This window comes from Macaca fascicularis, chromosome 8 (assembly GCF_037993035.2).
Source record: "Macaca fascicularis isolate 582-1 chromosome 8, T2T-MFA8v1.1".
Lineage (NCBI taxonomy): Eukaryota > Metazoa > Chordata > Mammalia > Primates > Cercopithecidae > Macaca > Macaca fascicularis.
In genome coordinates, this window is record NC_088382.1 from 3,770,049 (window position 1) to 3,796,968 (window position 26,920).

Sequence of the window (26,920 nt, forward strand, 5' to 3'; positions counted from 1 at the left end):
TGAATTTAGTTAGGATAAGGTGTTGCTGGAATAGGGGGACCTCAATCCAATATGACTGTGTCCTTTTAACAAGGAGAATTTAGACACAGGGACAGAAACACACACACAGGGAGAGCTCCTTGTGAGTCTGGAGGCAGAGATGAGGGTGAGGCTTCTCCAGCCACGGAATGCCAGAGATTGCCCCAAACCGCCGGGAGCTGGAGGACCAGGCTGGGGCAGATCCTCCCTCACAGTCACAGAAGGAACTCTCCTGCCGATGTCACCTGGATCTCAGACTTCCAGCCTCCAGAACTGGGAGACTGTACGTTCCTATTGTTTCAGCGACTCTGTGTGGTATTTTGTTAGGACAGCCCTAGCAAGCTAACGCAGTTTGTTGGTTTGTGTGTGTATGCCTGAAGATAGATGTGTGACTTCAAAGGAGAAGAGTGGGTGGTGGCAGGGACTGCACCTTCACAGCGGGGCACAGTGGAGCTCCAGACCACGTTCCCGTCTTGCAGGATGCAGGTGATGGACTCGGATCCCTGGGTCTTGACAAAGCCATCGTCACAGTGGAAAGAAACCGAGCTCCCGAGTAGAAACCTGTCACCAAAACGCCGCCCATTTATAGGAATGCCGGGATCATGGCACTCGTTCTGACCAAATGCTGAAAGAAAAAAAAGGAACAAAAATACTTGAGTGTTAATTACACATATTAAAAAAGAAAATAGAACAAGCTTATAAAGCATTCGTATAATGTATATAATTATATACATTTCAGTTGTATCATTCATAGATAGATAATACATTAATAAATATCAGTGTCTAGTGAGAAAGAGGGAGCAGGGAGATGAACAGATATAACTATCATTTATACAGCAATTTAGGGTTTTTAAAGCACTTTTCATATGAGCTTAGATGAAGAGAGAACTGATACAGCGGGTGGTAGAAAGTGGGCTCAGGATTTCTCTCGTTAGAATTGTGATTTTTTTTCTTGCTATGTCAGGACTCGGACATTGGGCAGATGACTCGATGCTCTAAGCCTAGCTATCTTTATTTACAGAATGAGAGGCTATTAAGTTTATATCCTCTAGTTACTGTAACATTAAATGAAACAATTATTGCCCAATTCTAAGTATTGTGCCTAAGAAAGTAGGCAGTTAGTACATCATAATAAAGTATTATTCATATTAATATTCTCTCACTTTATTCCCTCTACAGTGCATTTAAGTAGATATTCTTATATAAAATAGGTTTTAAAATGAGGAGCCTAAAGCAAAGAGAAGTTAGTTGTCATTAAACTTCACTAATTACATACTAGTGCTGTATTTTAATCCTTGGCTCCTGACATCATATTACTCAGTTGTTTTTACTACACTACTTTGTTGCAGGAAAGATGCATAGGTGGCTGAGTGGGTGGGTGGATGGTTGTATAGATGGGAAGAAGAACAGAAGGAAGAATGAGTGCCTGCCTGGCTATATGGATGAATGGAAGGATGGATGGAAAGATGAATTGAAGGATGGATGAATGGATGGACAGATGGAAGGATGGATAAATGGAGGGATATGGATGGATGGATGGATGAAATAATAGATAAATGGATGAACGAAAGGATAGAAGGAAGGGAAGGATGAATGGAAGGATATGGATAGATGGATGGATGGAAGGATAAATGGAATGACAGATGGAATAATGGATGAATGGATGGACAGATGGATGAATGATGAATGGATGCATGGAAAGATGCATAAACAATGGATTGACGGAATGATGGATGGATGGAATGATGAATGGATGGAGGGACGGATGGATGGATAGATGGAAGGATGGATGGAATGATGGATGGATGGAATGATAAATGGATGGAAGGATGGATGATGGATGGATGGATGGATAGATGGAAGGATGGATGGAAAGATGGATGGAAGAAAGGATGGATGGATAGAAGCATGGATGGATGAAATGAGGGATGGATGAATGAAAGGATACAGATGGATGGATGGATGGATGGATGGATGGATGGATGGATGGATGGATGGAAGAATAAATGGAATAATGGTTGGGTGGGTGCATGGGTGGATGGAATGATGGATGGATGAATGGATGGATGGATAAATGGAAAACCACAGAGAAAGAGATGCAAGGAGATGAAAGAGAGAGGAGATCCAGCTCCTTAGTTTAGGAGTGATGACACCACCAATCTAAATACAGTGATGCATTTGTTTTTAAGTTTTCAGGATAACACTATATAATTTTACTACTCTCATTTTCGTAATGATCATAAAACTTCTGAAGTATCAGCCATGAAATGCAGCTTCACATACATATAAGCAAAATGGGAACATGTGAGTAAAATGGGAACTTGGATGTGTTGACTGCGTGGGTGTACTTACTGGTGTAAGTGATGTTGAACCCTCTGCCAGTAGTGGAATGGTCGGACTGAAATTCCAAGCGAACTATATGTCCACTGCTGGCCAGCTGGGAAGGCACTTCATTGCCAGAAAAAGTACCCAGGACAGTTATGTCAGAAATGCCATCATCCTTGACCGCAAGAAAGTCAAATTGAGGCTCCACATCAAAATCATTAAAGATTAGGTGAATTCGACTTCCTGGCTCTGAGATAATCAACCAGACACAGTTCATGTTGTTCCCATATTCCTCTGGATAATTTGGTGAGAGAATAATCCCAGATGATGCCGTAAAGTTGAAGAAACATGAAACTGTGAAGACGCAAATATATTTTCAAACAGTTTTGCACATATCCAAAGAACTGCCATGTGAAACAGATTGCTAAGAACCTGGAAAGGCAATTCATGCCTACAAATAGCTATGATGATCCAACTATTTTAATATAAGTACTTCTGGACCATAATGTTTTCTCCTCTCCTGATTTGTAAGTCCAATATTTCATTATCTTATAGAGCACAACCAGAACCTATACATAATCAAGCACAAGCTTGGTTCAAAAATGATCCTTTCAAGTTGACTAAAAACGTGTGCCAAATATTATAATTTCTAGTTATAACTTTCTGCCTTCAGAAGAGCAAATATTAATATATGGAAAAGTATATGCCTATATCCTAGGAACAATTCAGCCTACTCTTTCGTGATAACTTTTAATTTATATTTTATACTTTCCTGTAAGTGCATTTCTCCAGTTATTTAAAATTTTTATTAGTTACAGGGTAAAGATGAATAAATAAATAACTTGGAAACATCAGATCATGTTCTAGTTGGATAATATAAAAATATTTTGAAAAATCCACTTTTAAGAATATATACTTAAAATCATATATATATATAATACATAAATAATTTTTCGGAGGGAGAAACTGTTGGATTTCTCTCTAGAGTACATTTTTGCTTCTTATTCCACATAATTTCATACCCACTTTTCAGCCATTGCTATATTTATTTACAAATAAACCCTCCTTTAAAATTGACTGTGAAGTCTTTTCTACTTGTTAAAATAGTATTTTTAAGAGGAAGTGGGCAGCTCGTCAACTGAATTCCAAACCAGTACCACCACCCATGCTCACACTGGTGAACAGCTTGTGTTTAAGTGTTATACAGCATTATTAAGTCACAAAAGACTCTCTTGCTGTACTGATGTCTGATACAGCAGAACATGATCAGCTTTTGATGGAAACAATGATATACGTGATGACCTTTCTGGCAGGAAACGTTCAAGTACATTTTATCGAGTAGATGTAATAAAATTATAAATTAGTTTTTATTAAATGAAGAAAGCAGGCAATTTGGTGTTTGAGAATGTCCTTGCATGTTTCCAGTAAATGTGGCACCCTGAGCTATTCTGAAAGCTGCCCTCCCTAAATGGGTGGTCTGTGTCTTTCTCCTTTTCTCCCCTTGCAAGATCCTTGCAGGACAGGAGGGAGTCCAGGTCAAGGCGCAATACTCACATACACAGCTGGGCTTGTTGCCAGACCACTGATTGTTCTGCTGACAGGTGATAACTCTCTCCCCCACCAACTCAAAGGCCGCCGGGCATTCAAAGGTGAGTGTGTCTCCATGGAGGAAACTGCTGCCCGTCCGCTTCCCGTAGGCGGGGATTCCAGGATCCCCACACCCTCCCTTTTCAATTTCTGAAAATGGAAAAACAAATGAACCCTTAAAAAAAACACACACACAAGGAATATTTTTATCTCTCCACTTTAGAAAGTGAACACATGGCTTCTTTTTGCTGAACTAAACATCATTTTTGTAAACAGTTTCTTTTTTTTTTTTTTTTTTTTTTTTTTTTTTTTTTTTGAGACGGAGTCTCGCTCTGTTGCCCAGGCTGGAGTGCAGTGGCGCGATCTCGGCTCACTGCAAGCTCCGCCTCCCGGGTTCACGCCATTCTCCTGCCTCAGCCTCCCGAGTAGCTGGGACTACAGGCGCCCACAACCGCGCCCGGCTAATTTTTTTGTATTTTTAGTAGAGACGGGGTTTCACCGTGGTCTCGATCTCCTGACCTTGTGATCCGCCCGCCTCGGCCTCCCAAAGTGCTGGGATTACAGGCGTGAGCCACCGCGCCCGGCTGTAAACAGTTTCTAAAGGATATTCAATTGATCTTAAATTTAATTTCAAATACCAAAATAAATAAATAAATAAATAAAAGGAAGGTCATTTCACAAAGAGAAAGGTATTTAATTTGCTGTCTTTTAAGGGATACACATGGCTACACAGATATGCTGACAACACAAATGCTGCAATTAATCAGTGCACCTTCTGGATATGTCTGGTCTTTTCTCTGCAATTGCTACTACTAAAATGCAAATACCAGTTTTGTTTTCAACTATGTGCTTTTTGCCATAAACAATACAGAAAAGATTCTTCATTCCCTACTGAGTATTTAAATAAATAGAATCTATTTGAATCTTCTTTCCCTAAAATGAATGTTAACACTCATTTATGAAACAGAATGAAAAACAGTTTGGTCTACAGAGGAAAACAAAATATTCAGAATCAATCTTTCATTAACACATCACTGTAATAAAACATGCATCCAAATACACCAAACCTATAATATATTTCAAACGTTGATCTGTCTCAAATGTTAACTATGCAGAATGTTTTCATTAAAGTGTGTTCTTTATTTATTCATTTTAAAGAATTGTTTTGAGAACCACTGTGTGTCAGGTCCTCTTCTAGGTATTGGGCTTAGTGAACGAAAGAGATAAAATCCTTGCACACGTGGGGCTGGGGCTGGACATGATTTGGCTGTGTCACCACCTAATTCTCACATTGAATCCCACGTGTTGTGGGAGGGATCCGGCGGGAGGTAACTGATCATGCGGGCAGGTCTTCTCCGTGCTGTTCTCATGATAGTGAGTAAGTCTCAGGAGATCTGATGGTTTTCTAAGGGGGAATTGCCCTGCACAAGCTCTCTCTTTGCCTGCTGCCATCATGTAAGATGTGACTTGCTCCTCCTTGTCTTCCACCATGATTGTGAGGCCTCTCCAGCCATGTGGAACTCTAAGTCCATTAAACCTTTTTCTTTTATAAATTGCCCAGTCTTGGGTATGTCTTTGTCAGCAGTGTAAAAACGGACTAATACAGGGTTTATGTTTTATGGAGGAAAATTTTTTAAAATTATTATTTTTTTTGAGACAGGGTCTCACTCTGTTGTCCAGGCTGGAGTGCAGTGATGTGATCATAGCTTCCTGCAACCTCCAACTCTTGGGCTCAAGTGATCCCCCCACCTCAGATTCCCAAAAATGAATGTGATTTGATGATGGGTAATTTAAGACAAGATAGAGGGGTATAGAGAGACGGATGGAGGAGGCGGCAGTGAAGAAAATGCCCTGAAGGAAGAAGGCAATCGGCCCTTCGAGAAAGCGATGTGATCCCAGTGTGCCTGGCAGGGCAGTGAGGGACAAATGGGCAGAGGTGGCTTGGAGAGGAAGGGAGGCCCTGCCTCTCGGGCTTCCTGTTTGTGCAGAGTGATGCAGGAAGAAGGCATTGCAGGGCTTTGGAGGAGACCTGGTGTCCTCTGACTACAGCTTTCAAAGATCCCTCTGCAACGTTGGAAGAGCAGAGGCTGGAGAAAAGTGAGTTCCAGCAAATTCAGGGTGGTTTCTCTGGGCACCTATCCCCAAAATGCATTGGTTTTACTTTTAGAATTCTTCATGGAGAATTATTATCTTGCAGGGGCTAAGAGCAAATTCCAATTTATTGGTGTTTGTTGTTGTTGTTTTTTTAGTAAACTACTTCCTTTTTTTTTTTTTTTTAATTTCCATAGGTTTTGGGGGAACCCAAGCAGTATATGCTGAACTCAATTTGTAGTCTTCTATTCCTCATCCCCTTCACACCCTTTCCCTGAGTCACCGAGTTCTACTTTATCATTCTTAGGCCTTTGTGTCCTCATAGCTTAGCTCCCACTTATGAGGGAGAACATATGATGTTTGGTTTTGCATTCCCGAGTTACTTCACTTAGAATAATAGTCTCCAACCCCATCCGGGTTGCTGCAAATGCCATTAATTCATTCTTTACTATGGTTGAGTAGTATTATGTCATATATATATACACACACACACACATATATCTATATGTACCCATATATCTATATGTACCCATATATACATACATATATATACACACACACACATACACATACATACACCACAGTTTCTTTATCCACTCATTGATTGATGAGCATTAAGTTGGTTCTACATGTTTGTAATTGCAAATTGTGCTGATATAAACATGTATGTGCAAGTGTCTTTTTCATAACCTAACTACTTTCTAATCAAGCTGTCGGTTTTGGGAATGCTTGTAGAAGTGACTCAGAACTGAATGTCAAGATGGTTTGAAGGTCTGCTGTGAGGGATATAGAAACACTCAGAGGTTGATCCAGAGATGTTATATTGCATTCAGGAGGAGAAACTTTACCTCTAAATGTCTCGGAATATCAAAGAAGTGAAGTTTGTATACATTATCACACTAGTATGAAGATATTCAAGATATTCAATACATAGGATGTCACCACCTTCTGTGAAGCAGAATAGCACACACACAAAATGCAGGTATTTGGTTGATGTTCAAGGTACGCTGCTAACTTCACACCTTAGGCTACCAAAGATGATCCTTACAGAGTCAGCTCTATGAAAGCGAAATGTTCCTAATGCAACACAAGTCAAAGAAATCTACAGAGAGCACCGTTGCTTAAAGATAGTTCTTGGAGTTGAAGTTGTTGAACTTGAGTTGAACAGAGCTGGGAACGGGTTTACTTAAATTTATCGCTTGGGAGGCCCTGAATGAGCATTTGTCACTGAAATTGACAAAGTGAATTCAAAACCCTGCATGGTTTTGTTTCATCTTGTTTGATGTGGGTTCTCCTTTGGGAAGCTGGCTGGGCAGCCAGGGTCCTGGCATAGCACAAAACTCTGCAGTCAGGAGTCCAGACACCAGATTTGGTGTTTGCTGGGACACTGTGATCAATTTAGTCTCATCAAGCCTCTGTTTTCACATTATGAGCTTCCTACTTCCCACCTCAAAGGGTGGCCATGAGAATTAAAGAATAAAATTCATGGAAATTACCTGGCATGTTGCACTGGAAATATAATTATTGCTACGATTATTAGCAAGCCTTAAATGTTTCATTCTGCCTCTGTGATGCTGAAGTTTACAATTTCTTCTTGGAGTAAAATAAATTATGGCATTTTGGATACTATTTGTAATATTAATTAATACAGGGAGCTCTACTGTGCAGGGGTTTCAGAAATAAAATGAGGGTGAGGGTCTTTCTGCTTTCCATGTTGAGGGTCAAGAGAGTACTTTGGTTACCTGATCTCACCAAAGAGGCTGGTGTTTGTTTATCCTGATGCATGGTTACTGCTGGCTGTGGACAGAACTTGTGCTGGACACATCCCTTGTCAGGCATTAGGGGCTGACTAGTAACTATCAAAGTAGCACAGTCCAAACTCAGCAGGTTTGCGTGTTTCACCTAGCTTTTGTTCTTTAGTTATAGAAGAAATGGAAGCATGTTTCATAATTATGCCAGTGATATTTCATATGGGGGAACTACTTTGGAATATTTTGCATTCTTGATTTCTTACACACTGAGTGTCACTACTGCCTCCAAATTATGGTGACAAAATTGATACAGCTTTTGGAATTTTATTTGAGGGTCATACCACCTTCAGGTAGAGTAGAAAATGAGTAAGATACTGTTGACATTGATACAGTATGTGTGTCAAAGACCCTTCTCTGTATGTCAGAGATGATTTTGACATATTTTCTTAGAAACAAACACTATGGCCAGATGTGGTAGCTCACGCTTGTAATCCCAGCACTTTGGAAGTCTGGGGTGGGAGGATCACCTGAGATCATGAGTTGGAGACCAGCCTGGCCAACATGATGAAACCCTATCTCTACTAAAAATACAAAAATTAGCCGGGAATGGTGGTGCATGCTTGTAATCTCAGCTACTGGGGAGGCTGAAGCAGGATGATTGCTTGAACCCAGGAGGTGGAGGTTGCAGTGAGCCAAGATCGCAACACTGTACTCCAGCCTGGGTGACAGAGTGAGACTCCATTAAAAAAAAAGAAAAAAACAAAACAAAAAAACAAAAAACAAAAAAACACTATGATTTGATATCAATTCAAAGATTGATGCACCTAAAACAAAAACAAAACAAAATGCTGTTCAAAATATCTCTTCCAAATTATTGAACTAGATATAAGATTTGATAATGAAGGGGCCTAAGGAAAATATTGTCAAAGGATCATTCCGGAGAGCTTACATAGTCCAGTTACAAATACTGTCACACATCCCTCTCTTCCCCAAAATACATCACACAGAAAATTTTCTCTATTGCTCTAGCTGTATTCCCAAACATGCCATGTCGCGTCTCAGTTCAGGTTCTCACCCTTCACTGTCTATCATCATTTGCCATCATAGATGCTGTTGAGGTCCTCTCACTGCTCCCCATGCTGCAGCCAAAATATTTTCCCAAACTCCAATCCTAAGGATGACCCTACTTTGCTTGAAATGTTTCTGGTGACCAACTTTATTCTTAGTCCAGATCCTATCCAGGACTCAGGAAGCCCTGTGTGATGTGAACATCACTGTCTTCTCCTAGGACATATTTCGTTAGCTCTTTCCTGGTATTTCACAATCCAGGTATGCCACAATTTCTTTTAGTACCTGAGGGTGTCTCCCCTTTTCAGCCTCCACACCTGCTGTAAATATTTAGTCCATTCTCTCCTCTGTTGTCTTATCTAACCACGCGCTGTTGATATTCTAATTCAGTCTGCACTTGCTCAGGGATGGCCCGTATCCTACGTGTCTCTAGCACCACTCTTTTCTGCTGCAAGACTTGCCACTCTGCATTACATTTATTTTTTGTGCTTTACTGTAAGCCCTGGGAGAGTCTTATCTTGGTGATTGTGAAATCTGCAGCACCTATTTAGAGTCAACACACAACAGATGCTTTTCTAAATTATTGTTCTTATTAAACTTGCAACTTAATGATTTTTATTCTCACTCACATTTACATACTTAATTGTATTTTAATTGACAAATATAAATTGTATATATAGTTCATCTACAGCATGTTATTTTGAAATATGTGTATGTATCATCATGGCTAAGCAAAGGTAATTAATATACTCATTACCTTACTTACTTTTGACAAGAACACCTATAGTCTTAGCAATTTTCAAAAATATAATATGTTATTATTAACCATAGTCACCATGTTGTATAATAGATCTCTTGAACTTATTTATATGTTGCATTTATTTATTTGAGATGGAGCCTCACTCTGTTGTCCAGGCTGGAGTGCAGTGGCACAATCTCGGCTCACTGTAACCTCTGCCTCACGGATTCGAGAGATGCTCTTGGCTCAGCCTCCCGTGTAGCTGGGATTATAGGCATGCACCACCACGCCTACCTAATTTTTGTATTTTTTAGCAGAGATGGAGTTTCAACATGTTGGCCAGGTTCGTCTTAACCTCCTGGCCTCAAGTGATCTGCCCTCCTCTGCCTTCGAATATGCTGGGATTATAGGCATAAGCCATTGTGCCTGGCCTTGTATGTCGTACTTATAGGCATGTGTGTGTACATTATATGTTCTATTTATATAAAGATTTTATATATTCTGAAGAATCTGATGAAGCTCAGTCCCTTTTTATTCTTTGTTCCAGACTGAGATATGCAAAAATGGAAAAGTATACAAGTAATAAAGGGAAAATAAAACTTCTATGTTGGTAAAATGCATCTATGTTGTTTAGAAACATATCCCCAAGTTTTCATGAGAATAAGTGAGATTTTTTAAATTGTCAAAGAAGATTTTGAGTTGCATATGATATTTAATTCTTGGCACTTACAATGATTAGCCACTAGCTACAGTGACTTTTCACACTTGTCAATTCTTTTTAAAAATAAGTGTACTTTAGATATACTTTAGAAAACTGGCCTTTAAAAAAAATAAATAACAGAGGACTAAATACTACAAGAGAAATAGAGAAAAAGAACTATGAAGGTAGAAATAAATGAGTGTGGACCTATGATGAATTTTTAAACATCCAATTTGCACATAAGAATGTATTTGATGTATACTTGAATTTCAAAAAGGGCTGAGAAGAGGGCAGAAAGGAATGAGACATAGCTGTGCCTTCAGAAGCATAGTTAGCACACTTGCTTGTTTCCTTTTGTGTAGTCAACCATGGGGGTCCCAGGAGCTATATGGAAACACGTCCAGGGAGTTGCCTGGTCCTTTAGATTCTGCTGCTGCCACATCCCCTGCTAACACCGTTTCTCGTGTTGCTGGCAGGTCAGGCAAGGCAGGGCTGTGCACGGACACAAGACATCTAGTACAGAACTCACTCAGTCTACACTGCTGTGTGTTCTTTGTTCTCTGTGACCTGCTTCCACAAGTAGATGAGAACTCCATGAATGACAGCTTTATCAGGTTCTTTCTCTTCCCTTCCAAAACCACTTATGAAAGTTCTTTGTATAAAAGCACTCAATGAATAAAATTAAATTCTAAAATTATGTTCACCCATAGTCATGTATATGAACAGCAATTTCTCTAAATCTCAATAGATGACGATTGTATTATATAAGCTAATATCCCTGAATTTTAGTGAGAATGATTTACCAAGAGTTTAAATCACACCACGTTCTGCTCCCACAGTTGTGCTTGCATTACCAAATTTATTCTGGATGGGGTAGTAAAATTTCTGTTTGACATATGAAATATACTAGGTTGCTGCAGTCTTTGTTACCTTGAAGAGTTCATTTAGATTCCTCCAGTTATCACAAAATTGATGTACTATGATGATGTTCCATAAATAAGATGGACCTTTAAATTCCATATGCGTTGCCACTGGATTGCAATTAATATTCTGCAGAAACCACTTTGCTGTAGCTGTTCAGGAAATATTTCTTAAAAATAGTGGAAAACATTTAGATTTCAGACAGCTAACTTTTTATCTCCCAAAATAGCAGACCAAACCTCTTATCATCTGTGTAAGGTATTTACACAACTTCTTACATGCTTATTCGTATAAAAGCAGTGTTGTCTAGCTTGTTGTCTGCCTTTTTCCTCATGTGCTATTTGACTACCACCTGTGTTCTGAACTCAGGGCTTAAAAAATTTAAACACACACTAGAATAGTTAAGGTGTTCCAGGGCTACCATAACTACTATCTGTGGTAAGCCTTAACAAACAGATTAAAATGGCCCAAAAATCAGTACATGCTTTCATTTTCTGGCTGAAGAGAGAGTGAGTAAAAGCAACAGTTTCTTGTGCAAGTGACCACGTTGTGCCTGCTCTTAGATTAATTCTCATTTTTTCTCCCTAAGACTTTCACTCAGAAATCCCTAAAATAACTGATTTATTTTCATCATCTTTGGAAAACAAGATTGCAGCACATGAATGGTAATCTACCCGTCCTGTTTTTTGGAGAGAGCGTGAGAACATTTCCACGTGGTGTGGACGTGGCACATGCTCCCGTCGTTACTGAAAACCACAGGACACAGCACAACCCAGCACTTGGACAGACGCGGAACCTCCCTGACTTTGTCCTTGTCTGTCATGATCAGTCACATAAGCCCAGAAAGTAGCGGATTGCTGTTACAGTGGCCTGTGCTTGTTAAAATGATGTGTAATCCTGCTTAATTACGGTGTTCAGGGGAAATTCTGTTGTGTCCATGAAATATCGTATTTGCTTTTCATACAAACGTGCTCTGACTAAAACAAGAATGAGATGATTCCAAAGGTGTAGTCAAAAGCTAAGATGAAGCGGGAATTATGCCTGTTGTGTTTTTCTTTCTCTTTTGTGGTCCCAGTGTGAAACGCTGGACTCTGGAAATTCGGGCTATAAGTAACCACAGAAATGAACTGTCTAAGCATCTCATCTTGCTTGTCTCATGGAGACTATGAGTGTATACATTTTCAAACTCATTTATAGCACTGTCCAAATTATTTATTAGTGCTGTTGGAATTCAGAACTTTGTTGGTGATACTGCCCAGAAAACTAAGATACTGGACCTCAGAGAGCACTTACTGGGAAAACAACAATTTTATTCAAGATGTTGGTCAACTACAATCATGGAGTCCTATTTCCTTGGCCAAATTCCCTGACGGTCCCGCTGATCTAGTAACCCGATTTGGGAATATAAGAGGATTGATTTTGAGCTGAAGATTCAGATCCAACAAGGTCCCGTGTCTCAGCTCAAGAGGTCTGTCTGCCATAACTTGCAACGTAATGAGAAGCAGGTTTTCCAGTGGTCCCACTGCCTGCACCGGAGCAAGAGAAATCTACATCAACATCACAGGGCATCTCCACGGAATTTCCAAATTGGCGATAAGGTAGACACACGGGATTCCACAAACAAATGTCAGACCATAGTAGGAAATGAGAAGGAAGAAGGAGTCATTTTAAAGGATATAATTTTTCCTTTTTAATATTATAGATTTCTTTTAAAGACATAGAAAATGAATGCAAGAGCCAAGCTAGTAATGAAAAGCACCTCCGAATAAATGAAAGGTATGTATAATGCAATTTTACTTTCCAGAATTAGCAGAAATTTAGTCCTGAAAAATCATCTTGCTATAGTGTTACTTTAATTTGTACTATACTCAAGGCATATAAATATTTAATGCTCTGCTGTGTCTGTCGCCATTGTTTAAGGCTGAAACGCCAGTGATAAACCTCATGGAGGTCGAGGCTTCTCAATGACACAAGCTGCGCTGTTCTCTAATTCTTAGCTCAGCAGGAACTGCACTTGTTGCCTCAGCAAGTGACAAATTTCTGAGTGCCTAAGTGGTCATCCTCACAGAGGATCTATTAGGCTTACAATCTGCACCAACCAGATGCTCCTGGTTTATTCTTGAGTTTGGGTTCATCGTAAACTTTAAAAATAAAACTGACTCCACTGTTGTTTCCAAAATGAATAACTGAAAATGGAGGATGAAGGTCCCGATTGCCAGATGAAGCCAAGTGAACAAAATAGGAGTAAAAATTTACTATTCTAGAATTTCTGTTTTCAAGTAATAAAAATACAAACGTTTTTATTTTAAAATAGGCATATATACTGATTTTTAATAAAAATTCTATGTATTTGTTTTGCCTGTTGGGAGGAGGATATTCAAGTGACCCTCAGCTACCTAGGAAATTCTGAAACCTGGAAATTCCCAGGTCTGGCCAATTGCTATAGATTCATGACCCCTTTTATCAACAGCAATGACAAGCAAATAAATAGCGAAAAAAAGTGGAGAAATAATTCAGATTAGTTTCATCACCTACAAGTTTTAACAAATAGCACATGTTCTTATTGAATACCAAATAGCCAACATCTCAAGAAAAAAACAAAACAAAACAAAAAACCCTGCATATCCAGATTCATTGAAAGAAATAATCTTCACCAATACAGTTTTTCATAGATTAGTTGCTTCATTCTCCTGCTACTTGTAGACCATAGTCTGGAAGCAGGATAGCAAAGTGAGTAGAAACATAGACTCTAGAAATAGATCCTGTTTTAGATGGAATCTCAGCAACATAAATTATCTATGTGACTTTCTGCGAGTGGTCGAAGTACCTGTTTACCTAATTGTGGATAATCGTTCCCATCTCCTTTAAGATCCAATGCAAAGTGCTTAAATAGAGCCTGGTGTATATTAAATTATATCACTTTGCTATTACTAACATCATCGATATTACTTTTAATTTCAATAGTTGGGAAGTCATTCAACTTAAGGAAAGCTAAACTAAGTCCCCAAAATCATTTGATAAAAGTCCTTAAAAGATACAACTACTCTATGGTATTCCTTGAAAACTTAGAACCCCAGTCTAACCATGAGAAAAGCATCAGGTAAATACCACCTGAGGAACAGTCTACACAATACCAACCAGGACTCCTCAAAACACCCAAGGTCGTCAAACCAAGGAAACGCAGTTACAACCCAGAGGGACCAGGTGAGGCAGGACAGTTAACTCAGGGTGGATCTGGGTGGTTCCTGAGACAGGAAAAGGTCATTAGGAAAAAAAACAGCCATGGAAATCTGAATAAAGTATGAACTTCAGTTAATAATGTTTCCATATTGTGATGAATGTGCCTAAGAATATGAAATATTAAATATAGGGAAACTGGCTGTGGGGTGGACACAAATGCTCTGTACTATCTTTGCAACTTTTCTGTAAACCTAAAACTACTTTAAAATTAAAAATTTTAATTTTAAAAAAGAAGTGTTATTTTTAAATGTGTACTACTGTCCTGGTTAAAAATTAGTCAAATTCTAAAATTTGGTGTCTCAATACCTTTGTCATGCTTGCAATGATTCCTTTTAGGTATAGATTATAGAATACTAAGATTTTGAACATTCTATTACTTTCACCATTCTGGGCATGGATTGAAGATTCCTTAAACAGATAAAGATGGTATATGTTTACACTCCAATATATTAAAAATAATAAGTAAAATGCTTCCCATGATTGAGAATAATCACTCTTTCCTGCTTCTCTTGGTTCAGTTATCTAATAATCAGAATTTATTATATATTAAAGAGACAAATACTGCCTATTTATAGTTTTCCTCTGTGCTGTAGATTATAAAAAAAGACACTAAAAACTGTAAAGTTTTACTGTGGTGAAGGTCATTTTATTACAATAACTGAGGACAATAAAGCTTCATTCGCTGATTCTTTGCTCATTTTCAGTATGAAAAATGAAAATTATATCTTTAATATTTTATAAAATTGATAGGCAATTTCTTTTCTTAAACTCGTAATACAAGACAATTGAAACCAAGTCTGGAGGAAAATGCATAGTCATAAAAGTACAAAGAGTGGTGGCCTTCAGACTGGACCCAGGGATTGGCCACGGGTGGGTTCTCCAGAAGGAAACAGTTGGATATAGGACGAGAAGGACTGCTCTGAGCCCACGTTCCTGAGGGAGCCACACATAGAACGGGCAAAGATAAAGGAATGACCAAATGCAAAGGAGGGTTACTACATACAATCCCAGATTATGATTAAGAAAAGAGAAACATCATTCTCTACCTTACCGAAGACTTATTGTTTCATTTACGCGAAACAAAGAATAAAGGAGTTCTTACTATGAAAATAACAATTTAGTAGACTCTAGTAAAATCAGCCAATTCAAGATAATATTTAGCCTGTTTGATTATGTGCTAATCCCCAAGATTAAAAAAGTCCCAGATTTCTAAATGATAGATTCTACAGATACCTTTTTTTGTTTGTTGGTTTTGAGACAGAGTCTTGCTCTGTTGCCCAGACTGGAGTGCAGTCTGTGATCTTGGCTCGCTGCAACTTCCACCTCAAGCAATCGACAGGTTCAAGCAATTGTCCTGTCTCAGCCTCCCGAGTAGCTGGACTGCAGGTGCACGACATCACACCCAGGTAATTCTTGTATTTTTAGAAGACACAGGGTTTCACCACATTGGTCAGTCTGGTCTCAAACTTCTAACTTCAGGCGATCCACCCACCTCGGCCTCCCAAAGTGCTGGGATTACAGGCGAGAGCCACAGCACGCGGCCCCACAGATGTCTTAGAGTGTGAGCTGCAGCATCTGGCCCTTCAGACTTAGAGTCTTAGAGTATGAACCACCGCGTCCGGCCCTGCCGATGTCTTAGAGTGAGAGCCGCCGCGTCCGGCCTCACAGATGTCTTAGATTACGAGCCACCGTACCTGGCCCTTCTGATGTCTTAGAATATGAGCCACCACGCCCGGCCCCACAGATGTCTTAGAGTGTGAGCCACCATGTCTGGCCCTGCCGATGTCCTAGAGTGGATTCTATCATCTACATCTATCTACCGTTCCCAAGACTGGGTGATCAATGATACCTCCAAGGTCACTCTACTCTGCACCAGTGTTTCATTCCATTGAAACTTTGTTTCACTTATTGTCAGTATTGCTGCCTCTCCACATGAAGGGGCTACAGTTTCCTCAAGGGCTGGACTCACACTTAGCCCCTCAGTATTCTTGATGGCATACAATTCTGGGGACCTGATCAATGTTCAGCCAATAACTTGGGGTTTTTTGAGGGAGTTGGAAAAAATGAGTCACAAGTTGAATCTGAAAGAGGAACCAAGAATCTTGGATGTGGGGCCACTTCCCACGTTGTTTTTCCACTCACTTTCCCCAAAATGCCCATTGAAAGAATCTTTCAAGAATTTCATGTGCATATCAGTAATTCTTATAATTGAATCTGTTTGAAAGCATTTTAAAAGGCATACTACTAAACAAATCTGTTGTAAGACAGAAACAGAAGACAGAAGACAAAACAGAAGACAGAAGACAAAACAGTACATTTTGAAAAAGAGCATGTTACAATAGGACTAGACCATGATCTGCCTTTTGGGAATCAAGTGGGAAAAAAAATTAAATATTTCAAATCTATTTTTGATGCATTATTCTGATGCTAGTGATTTTAAGTATTTTTCATTGTCTTAGTCCCCTTGTGCTGGGATAACAGAAAACCACAGACTGGGTAATGCATGAAGAGCAGAAATCTATTTCTCATGGTTCGAGAGGCTGGGAAGACCAAGATAAAGGCACTGGCAAGGTTGGTGGCTGATGAGAACTGCTCTCTACTTCTGAAATAGTGCCACGAATTCTGTGTCCTCCAGAGGGAGGAACACTGGTCCTTATGTGGCAGAAGGAGAAGGGCAAAGGGGTAGATTCTCTTGTTAAGCTCTTTATGAAGGGCCACAGCTCTTAGTGCTGTCAAATTGGCAACACCTGACTTTTACAGGGGACACCTTCAAACACCAGCACCAGCTAGTCCAGCTGTACAGTTCTATGCATTTTTTTTAAATAATTCAACAGATTAAATTATTTTTGGGTCACTTATTATTGTTCATCCCAGTTCAATGACATTTTTAAAGAGTTAGTTTAATTAAGGAATGAATTAGGTACCACAAATTTTACCAAGTCTAAATTAACAATTTAATGAGTCTTAATTTAATTGGATGAATTTGACTACAGGATATAGTCATGTATCCAACAACAAAACCATGCTATGGAGCCTTCTCATTCCTCCACGATTTCCTCCATACCCATTTTCAGTCCGTTTCTTCTCCCTTTCCCTGGCTCTTGGCAACGAGTGATCTGATTTCTGTCACTGTAGCTTTCCCTCTTCCAGAATTTCATATAAATGGAATCATAGGATACATATATTTTTGTGTCTGGTTTCTTTCACTGAGTGTAATGATTCTGAGATTCATCCATTTTGTTCCCTGTATCAGTAGTTATGACCTTTTGGTTGCTAAATGGTTCTCCACTGTGTGGCTTTGGCACCATTTGTCTATCTCATCGCTGGCTGACTCAGTGGTTCTCCACTGTGTGGCTTTGGCACCACTTACCTGTCTCATCATCAGCTGACTCAATGGTTCTCCACTGTGTGGCTTTGGCACCACTTGTCTGTCTCACCACCGGCTGACTCAGCGGTTCTCCACTGTGTGGCTTTGGCACCACTTGTCTGTCTCATCACCGGCTGACTCAATGGTTCTCCACTGTGTGGCTTTGGTACCATTTGTCTGTCTCGTCATCAGCTGACTCAATGGTTCTCCACTGTGTGGCTTTGGCACCATTTGTCTGTCTCATCATCAGCTGACTCAATGGTTCTCCACTGTGTAGCTTTGGCACCATTTGTCTGTCTCATCACCGGCTGACTCAGTGGTCCTCCACTGTGTGGCTTTGGCACCATTTGTCTGTCTCATCACCGGCTGACTCAGTGGTCCTCCACTGTGTGGCTTTGGCACCATTTGTCTGTCTCATCACCGGCTGACTCAGTGGTCCTCCACTGCGTGGCTTTGGCACCACTTGTCTGTCTCATCACCGGCTGACTCAGTGGTTCTCCACTGTGTGGCTTTGGCACCATTTGTCTGTCTCATCACCGGCTGACTCAGTGGTTCTCCACTGTGTGGCTTTGGCACCATTTGTCTGTCTCATCACCGGCTGACTCAATGGTTCTCCACTGTGTGGCTTTGGCACCACTTGTCTGTCTTATCACCACTGATGGGCATTTGGGTTGTTTCCAGTTTGGGGCTATTATGAAGAAAGTCTTATGAATGTTCCAGCCCAGGTCTTTGTGTGGAAATGTGTTTTTATTTCACTCGGGTGAACACTTAGGAGTGGAACTGTTGGGTCACAGAATAGGCACATGCTTTTTGGTTAATGGGTACCCCCTCAGCGATCTTGTCTCTCGTCACGACTGGGATGGAGGAAGTCACCTCCACTAGTCCTAGGGCACCAGCCCCTTCTGTTTAGGCAAATTAATTGAGGCCCTCAAATAAACACACAGCTCAATCATTTAACTATTTTTGAATACTTACAAAATCAGAAAAGATTCACATTATGTTTTCTTTGTTGGTGAAAAAGCAATATCTCCAAGGTCTCCCAGACCATTTTTTAAAAATTTACCTCCTTTTAAAAATTATTTCTTTTATTTTCAATGCACTCATTCTTCAACTATAAATATGGCACAAATTTATCAGTATAGGAAGCTCATTTGTATCTAGGAGCATAATAAAATATAACATGATTCAATTACAGTTCATCGTATTTGTTTAGTATAGGAAGCTCATTTGTATCTAAGAACATAATGAAATAGACCATGATTCAATTAGCGTTTATCATATTTGTTTGAAAAAGCCAAGTATTGCCTAGTTTAGTCTCTTTATGCTGAATACAATCTGACTTAATAATCTCTGATTAGAAAACTTGGGAAACTATTGAATAGTTCATACATTGCCCAATTACTGCATTCATTGAGTATCCCAAGCAAAATATACCACAAAGTTGCACATCTAGTCTGTGTTTTTATTCACTGCTTGTATATGAATATGTGTAACTTAATGATTGTCCCTTAGGTCATATAGAGAAAAAAAATCAAAAAATTATTTGGCTATTGTTACTGTAGTTTTTGTAATTACACTTAGTAAAACAATAAAATACGACTCCAAAAATGTAACCCTAGTATCACAATTTGAACACAAAATCTTTCTTATTAATTCAGATAAAGAAAAAAATGTGCGTTTCTGTGATTATACCATGATCTTACTTTCTTTGTCATTTCTATCACGATGGAATTATCCTTCTAGATTATCAGGTCAATTGTCAAGGAACCACAGTGCTTGTTTTCAAGGAACACTTACTTGACTTAATAATGGCCCAAGAGTAGTAAAACTGGCTTGTTATCATCATTTTATTTTTTAAATATTATTTTATTTGAGACAGGGTCTTGCTCTGTCGCCCAGGCTGGGCACCATTATAGCTCACTCACTGCAGTCTCAGGCTTCTGGGCTCAAGTGATCTTTTGACCTCAGCCTCAAGTGGCTGGGACAACAGGTACAGGCCACCACACCCAGATAATTATTTCATTTTACTTTTGTAAAGACAGGGGCCTCACTACGTTGACTAGGCTGGTTCTAAGTCCCTGGGCTCAAGCAATCCTCCTTCCCCAGCTTCCCAAAGTGCCACCATGCTTGTCCTATTTTATCATTAGTCATTGTTGTTAATCTCTTACTGTCCCAAGTCTATAAATTAAACTTAATCATAAGTATGTGTGCATAGAAAAAGCTTAATACGGACGGGCGCAGTGGCCCAAGCCTGTAATCCCAGGACTTTGGGAAGCCGAGATGGGCGGATCACGAGGTCAGGAGATCGAGACCATCCTGGCGAACACGGTGAAACCCCGTCTCTACTGAAAATACAAAAAAATTAGTTGGGCATGGTGGCGGGCGCCTGTAGTCCCAGCTACTTGGGCGGCTGAAGCAGGAGAATGGCATGAACCGAGGAGGCGGAGCTTGCAGTGAGCCGAGATCACGCCACTGCACTCCAGCCTGGACGACAGAGCCAGACTCCGTCTCCAAAAAAAAAAAAAAAAAAAAAAAAAAGCATAATACATAGGGTTTCATTTCAGGCATCCACTGGGGGACTTAGAGCTTATCTCCTTTGGATAAAGGAAACTCCAGTATTTTGAAAATGCCCTGTCCCAGCTGGGTGCGGTGTTTCACACCTGTAATCCCAGTACTTTGTGAGGCCAAGGCAGGTGGATCACGAGGTCCAGAGATCGAGACCATCCTGGTCAACATGGTGAAGCTCCCTCTCCACTAAAAATACAAAAATTAGCTGGGCATGGTGGTGCCTGCCTGTAACCCCAGCTACTCGGAAGACGGAGGCAGGAGAACCTCTTGAACCCAGGAGGCGGAGATTGCAGTGAGCCGAAATCTTGTCACTGTACTCCAGCCTGGGTGACAGAGCAAGACTCCGTAAAAAAAAAAAAAAAAAAAAGAAAGAAAGAAAGAAAAGAAAGAAAATGTCCTGTCTCAGCAGCATGGAGCCCCAGAGAGTTTTCATTACCCTGCTGTTGTTGTTAGTGCATTCTGCCCTCAATAAAAACATCAAAGAAAATCTGGCTAGGTTCAGATACCCTTTTTTCTCTCTTTTAATCCAATAGACAGCAAATTTAACCACGGTAAATTTCAGCACCTTGATTCATGCATATTGACAATGAGGTGAATAACTATGAATTGCTATGAACTGTTAGAATAAAACTGATCAAAGATGACCATAAAGGGTTTTAGTATCTATCATCTCTAAAAAGTGAGTAATGGAATCTGCATTGTATTTCCCACTAGAATAAAAGGGGTTTTACCTCAAGTAAAATGTGTCTCTGTGAACCAAAAACCTGGGTCTATGTAGAATCAGAAAGAGTTATTTAAAAAAAAAATCTGTGCCACTCTGAAAATATTCCTGATAAACTGTGAAAATATAAAAAACTGAAATAGACTATTGCATGAATTAAACTTATACTTGGTTTGGTAACGTTTTCCAAATTTATATTATCCTATCCCTAACATTTTCCTTTAAATAATAGTAAATACAAAGGCAGGACATGTGAGGACCTCTATTAGAATCAAGATTTCATTCTCAGTAATATACACACTACTCCTCAAAGTTCCACCCCACAAATCACATGAGTTAAATGATTTCTTGATCATCAATTTTTGTAAGTACCAGAGGTGATTTTGTTCCATAGGTTATGTATCAGACAGCGATCATGAGACTCACAGATACTTGGAACACCACTTTTGGATCAATTTAGGTCGACTTCTATAACTTTGCTTTTTTATTAAAAAAAAAGAACCATCACTCACTTTTCAAATCAATTAAGGGAAAGGGAAGCTGGAGACTGTCCACCTGCTCTTTCCCTAAATTGCCTCCTCTTCTCCTTCAATGTCATCTTAAGTGACTTCTCCTTATTAAACACCAGGACAGATGAAAACATAAGGCAATATAATTTTTTATTTATGTTTTTATTTCTTGACACTGCCAGTTTCAAGGTGAGATGCTATAATTATCTTTTTAAAAACTTGTCAACTTCCTTTAGTTTTCTTACATTAGAAACAACTAAGTCAAATTATTGTGCTAAACTTTATAGTTTACTAAAATGTAGGCCTGACATAAAGTAATTGATGCTAAGTTATATTTAATGGGTTGTGCCCAGTTAGTTACCTCATGTTCCAAATCACTGGATGTATTAGTCCATTTCATACTACTATTAAGAACTGCTCAAGACTGGGTAGTTTATAAAGGAAAGAGGTTTAGTTGACTCACAGTTCAGCATGGCTGGGGAGGCCTCAGGAAACTTACAATCATGGTGGCAGGTAAAGGGGAAGCAAGGTGCCTTCTTCACAAGGCAGCATGAAGGAAAGGAATGCAGGGTGAACTACCAAACACTTATAAAACCAACACATCTCGTGAGAACACACTCACTACCACGAGAGCAGTATAGGGGAAACCACCTCCATGATTCGATCACTCTACCTGGTCTCTCCTTTGACACATGAGGATTATGGGCATCACAGGGACTACAATTCAAGATGAGATTTCAGGTGCAGACTCAGCCAAACTATATCACTGAATAAGCATAACAAGAACTGGTCAGATTTTATTTTGCTTTGAGGGTTTCAAGGCCAGCCTACTTCATCGCAAAACACAAAATGACACAAATAAAATCAGAAGCTCAAACGGAAGACCTGGAAACGAATCAGTACCAATTTTTCTTCAAGTCAAAACTTCTCATAAAAGATGGTCCCAGTCCCCTATTTAATAATAACTATAAATAATCATAAAAATTAACAACATTTAATGATTCCACAATTCCCATATATATATATATAAACATTTAAAATGCAGACTTTCAGAGTCAAATGATGAAAATATTTAATAAAGATGAAGTAAAAAGAACCTTCTCCATCAACACTATTTGTATGGAAATAATCATATTTCAAATCTATGAGATATGAAACAATCTATTTGACCATACTCTACAAATCTACTGTTCATAGAGTGATCCCGCAAAAATAATGATCTTTATTAAACTTCCATTAACTCACTTTATTCCTTTTATCAACATTTTTTTTTTCAAATTCCATGGAAATGTAAAAGTAACTCTTTAATTTAATCAGGCTATAATAAGCTACCTCAATCAAATTCAGAAAGGAAACTAGAGACTACTTTAAAAACCCTCTCCAGAGGACCAATTGCTTCCAGCAGAGGAAGTGTTTGCCTGTCAAATCGATTACTGTCAGTGTGTAATGTTAGTATCAGTTTATGAGCTCAACTGATAATTCACAGGGCTGACAAGTGCCCTTACAGAATCAGGAATTAATAAGGCAAAGGAATTTTGAATTCTAGAAAATGGAATTAAGCCTTAATACAGTCAAGAACATAGCAACTTTGTCAAATTGCATTATCTGGTTTGTTGCATCTACCATTACTTATATCCGAATGTAATTACAAAACAGCTATTATTCTTACAGCACCTGAACTTTGAAATTAAATAGATTTTAAATTATCATATGGGTTTTAAAAGTTCTAATTTCAACTATATGGTTGGGGACCTAAAAGCGCTATTTGAACTACATAGAATGAATTTCGTTGACTGTTAAACACTCAAGGAAGTGGGAACTTAAAAATCACTTAAAAAAACCAAAACAAAACAAACAAACAGCTCTGCAGCCAGAACTCCTTCCTTATTCAGAGTTGAATGGCCAGGCCCTCAAGAGAAGCATAACTTTTGCAGCTTATGCAAATATTCAAATTACAGTAAAAATCTTGACAGAAGCTGGACTTTAAAAAAATGGCACTAGAAACGAAACTGTTAAGAATATTAAATCACTCCAAACTGTTTATATTGAGCATATTTTACTAAAGAAAGTACTCAAATAAAAATGATGGGTGGAAAAAAAGACTTTCATAGCAACCCACTTAAAAGACTGACCATACCAAATGTCAGCAAACATTTAGAAAAATTGTGTGTTAAGAGTTCACTGTCAGTGAGGATGGAAATTAGCACAGCCACCATAGAAAACCGCATGCAGCTTCCTTAAAAAAAGTAAAAAAGAACTATCATATTACCCAGCCATCCCACTACTGGGTATATACCCAACAGAAATGAAATAAGTACATGGAAGAGATAGCTGCACTCCCCTGTTCATTGCAGGATCATTCACAATAGCCAAGATATGGAAAGAACTGAGGTGTCCATCGATGGATGGATAATGGTAAAAACGTGGAATACTATTTGGTCATAAAAAAGAAAGAAATCCTGTCATTTGCAGCAACATGGATGAGCCTGAAGGACACTTTGTTAAGTGAAGTGAGCCAGGCAGAGAAAGATAAGCACAACATCATCTTACTCTTACGAGAACCTCAGAAAGCTGATCTCATAGGAGCAGAGGATAGAATGGTTGTTACCAGAGAGACTGGGGGAGGCAGGAGGACAGGAATGGTGAGAGATGAGTTAACAGGCGCAGGGTCTCAGGTAGAGGGAAGAAGTTCTTGTGTGCTATTGTGCAGAAGGGTGATTACTCTTAACGATATTGTACGGTGTATTTCAAAATAGCTAGAAGAGAGGATTTTGAATGTTTTTACCATAAAGAAACAATGAACGTTGGAGAGAATGCAAATGCTAAGAACCTTGATTTGACCATTTCACAATGTAAATATGTACTGAAGCATAGAGAAACTGAAATGATAATAAAATGCTGAAGGAAATATAAAATGGAAAAATTATTTTGGGAAACAATTTGGTAACTTTTAAAAAAGTTAAACATGTACTTAATATATGACATGACCCTTCCACATAGAGGTAGGGACCCAAGGGAAAATGGAAGCCATGTCCAAACCAATACTTGTACACAGATGTTCATGGGACCTTCATTCTTAAAATCCCCTGCAGAGAAAAAGGCATGAAGACATTTTGCGGGGTGTCAAGAATGTTCAATATCTTTCACTATGAGGTATTCACACTCTGGGAGGTGTTAACAATGTTCAATATCTTGACTAGGGGTGGTGAAAACAAGGGTTGACGTTGATCAAAACTCATCAAATTGCACACTTTTAAATATCTGCATTTCTTGTCCATAAAATATAACATACTGAAATTGTTAAATTGTTAGATTTTTCAGCCTAAAATTTTCTATGAAATAAAGTCTGTGGTTGTTGTTTTCTAAGATTTGTAATTTATACTTTACCTATAATAAATTACTGATAGTCCCACCTTCCCCACAAAAATACATCCACAACAACAGCCAGTGCAACTGAGTTTGGTCACATAGACTGTGTGCACCAGATCACACCAGGGGCACTGGCCACATTGTCTATTTTTTATTTGTCAATCTCTATATGTATTAATCGATATCTGTATGTATGTATGTATGTATGTGTGTGTGTGTGTATGGGCATACATATACAAATTTAATTATAAAAGAGGATAAATCAGAACTAAAATATAATTGCCAAGTATGTATATATACACTCACATGCATATATACATATATACACACATACGTATGTATATGTATATGTTTGTGTGTATACTCATATTCTCTCATCTTCCCTTTGTGATTCTTCCACTGATATCTAGGACTATTTGCTATAAGGGAGATGTTATTACATCATTATTGGCAATATGAATAATTACATGTGACAGTTAATAACTGCTTACTGTGTACTGAGAAATGCAGAAATCATTTTGTATGTGTTATTAGACTTTAAACTAGATTATACACACCATAAGAGTGGGAGTTGTATCTGTCTTCTGTTTATTTTTTTAAAGCTGAACATTTTGTCTGACATAGATAGTAGGTATTTAATTAATGTTTATCAAGTAGATGATGGTTATGAAGTCCCTTTATTTCATTATTACAACACGTTAAAGCATTTTTGTGCTAGGCACAGTGGCTCAAACCTGTAATCCCAGCACTTTGGGAGGCTGAGGTGGGTGGATCATTTGAGGTCAGGAGTTTGAGACCAGCCTGTCCAAAATGGTGAAACCACGTCTCCACTAAAAATACAAAAATTAGCCAGGCGTGGTGGCAGTTTCCTGTAATCCCAGCTACTCAGGATCAGGAGGCTGAAGCAGGAGGATCACCTGAACCCTGGAGGTGGAGGTTGCAGTGAGCAGCGATCAACAGCCCTGCACTCCAGCCTGGGTAACAGAGCGAGATTCCATCTCAAAAAAAAATAAATAAATAAAATCAAGAAAGTTTTATTGTAAATATATAAGATAGGTTCTATGGTTTACCTTATTTTACAGATAAAATAATTGAAGCTTGAAGAAAATTAGATAACATTCTAAGCACTGAATAGTTGCATAACTAGTAAAGTGGAGGTTTCAGTTCGGTCTTTTCACACTGCATTTTGTGAGCCCTTAAATCTCTCTTCTTGGTTTTATTTCCTTAGCAAGATCAGGATCCCTGCTAGTAATGGATTGTGGGAAATGCAGTTTCCAGGTTTCTAGACTTTCTCTTCTAGACAGCAAGGAGCTCATTAGAAAGTGAATATGGTTAAGACACCAACAGTGCAAGCAACTCTATGGACTCTCTATGGAAGAGGGCTGATGGAGATTAGGATTTCCCAATTCCATTAAGACACAGGTCCATGCAGCTGAGACTCCCCATCTCTCACCTTCCCTCCCATGTGCGGGTATCACACCTGGGCCGTCACTAATCTAGTCTCACCCTGCGTACTCGCCTCTGCTCTACAGAAATGTGGTAGCTTGGAGACTGAGAATTTTCCCATCTCATTTTCCCACTAGGCAGTTGCTTTAGTGTGCCGCTTTTGTATTTCCGGTTTGTCTTCTCCTCGAAGTAAGTATGTCACTTTGAGTTTTAAAAGGCTACTTAACTGGTATTCATCTTGCTGCCTCCCTGCCCCATCCATGCCCATGCCTTTTTTCCAGTAGTGCATGCCTCTCTTCCATCCCTTGTATGAGAGTTAAATTATAATTTACTTGAATTTTCTTCTATCTCTGCTTGATTTACCTAATTTCCACCAATAAACAACTGACCAAACTTGTTTATTAATGTTCTCCCTTCATGTTTCTGGTAACATATGACCCAAAGGCTTGCCAAAATTAAGATGAAACACATCACATCTCTCACTTTACTTTTGCTCTATC

At 39.0% G+C, this 26,920-nt stretch overlaps 1 protein-coding gene across 2 annotated transcripts in view; it reads right to left on the reverse strand.

The window, feature by feature from the left end:
• Positions 1 to 26,920, reverse strand: part of CSMD1 (CUB and Sushi multiple domains 1) — a 2,045,798-nt gene that overhangs the window by 447,116 nt on the left and 1,571,762 nt on the right. For both annotated transcript variants that reach the window (XM_005562521.5, XM_065518732.2), the window contains exons 13-15: positions 3,898 to 4,080; positions 2,371 to 2,697; positions 449 to 643 (exon numbers count right to left, since the gene is read on the reverse strand). In XM_005562521.5, coding sequence (XP_005562578.3) covers positions 449 to 643; positions 2,371 to 2,697; positions 3,898 to 4,080 — 705 coding nt within the window. The remainder of the gene's footprint in view (positions 1 to 448; positions 644 to 2,370; positions 2,698 to 3,897; positions 4,081 to 26,920) is intronic.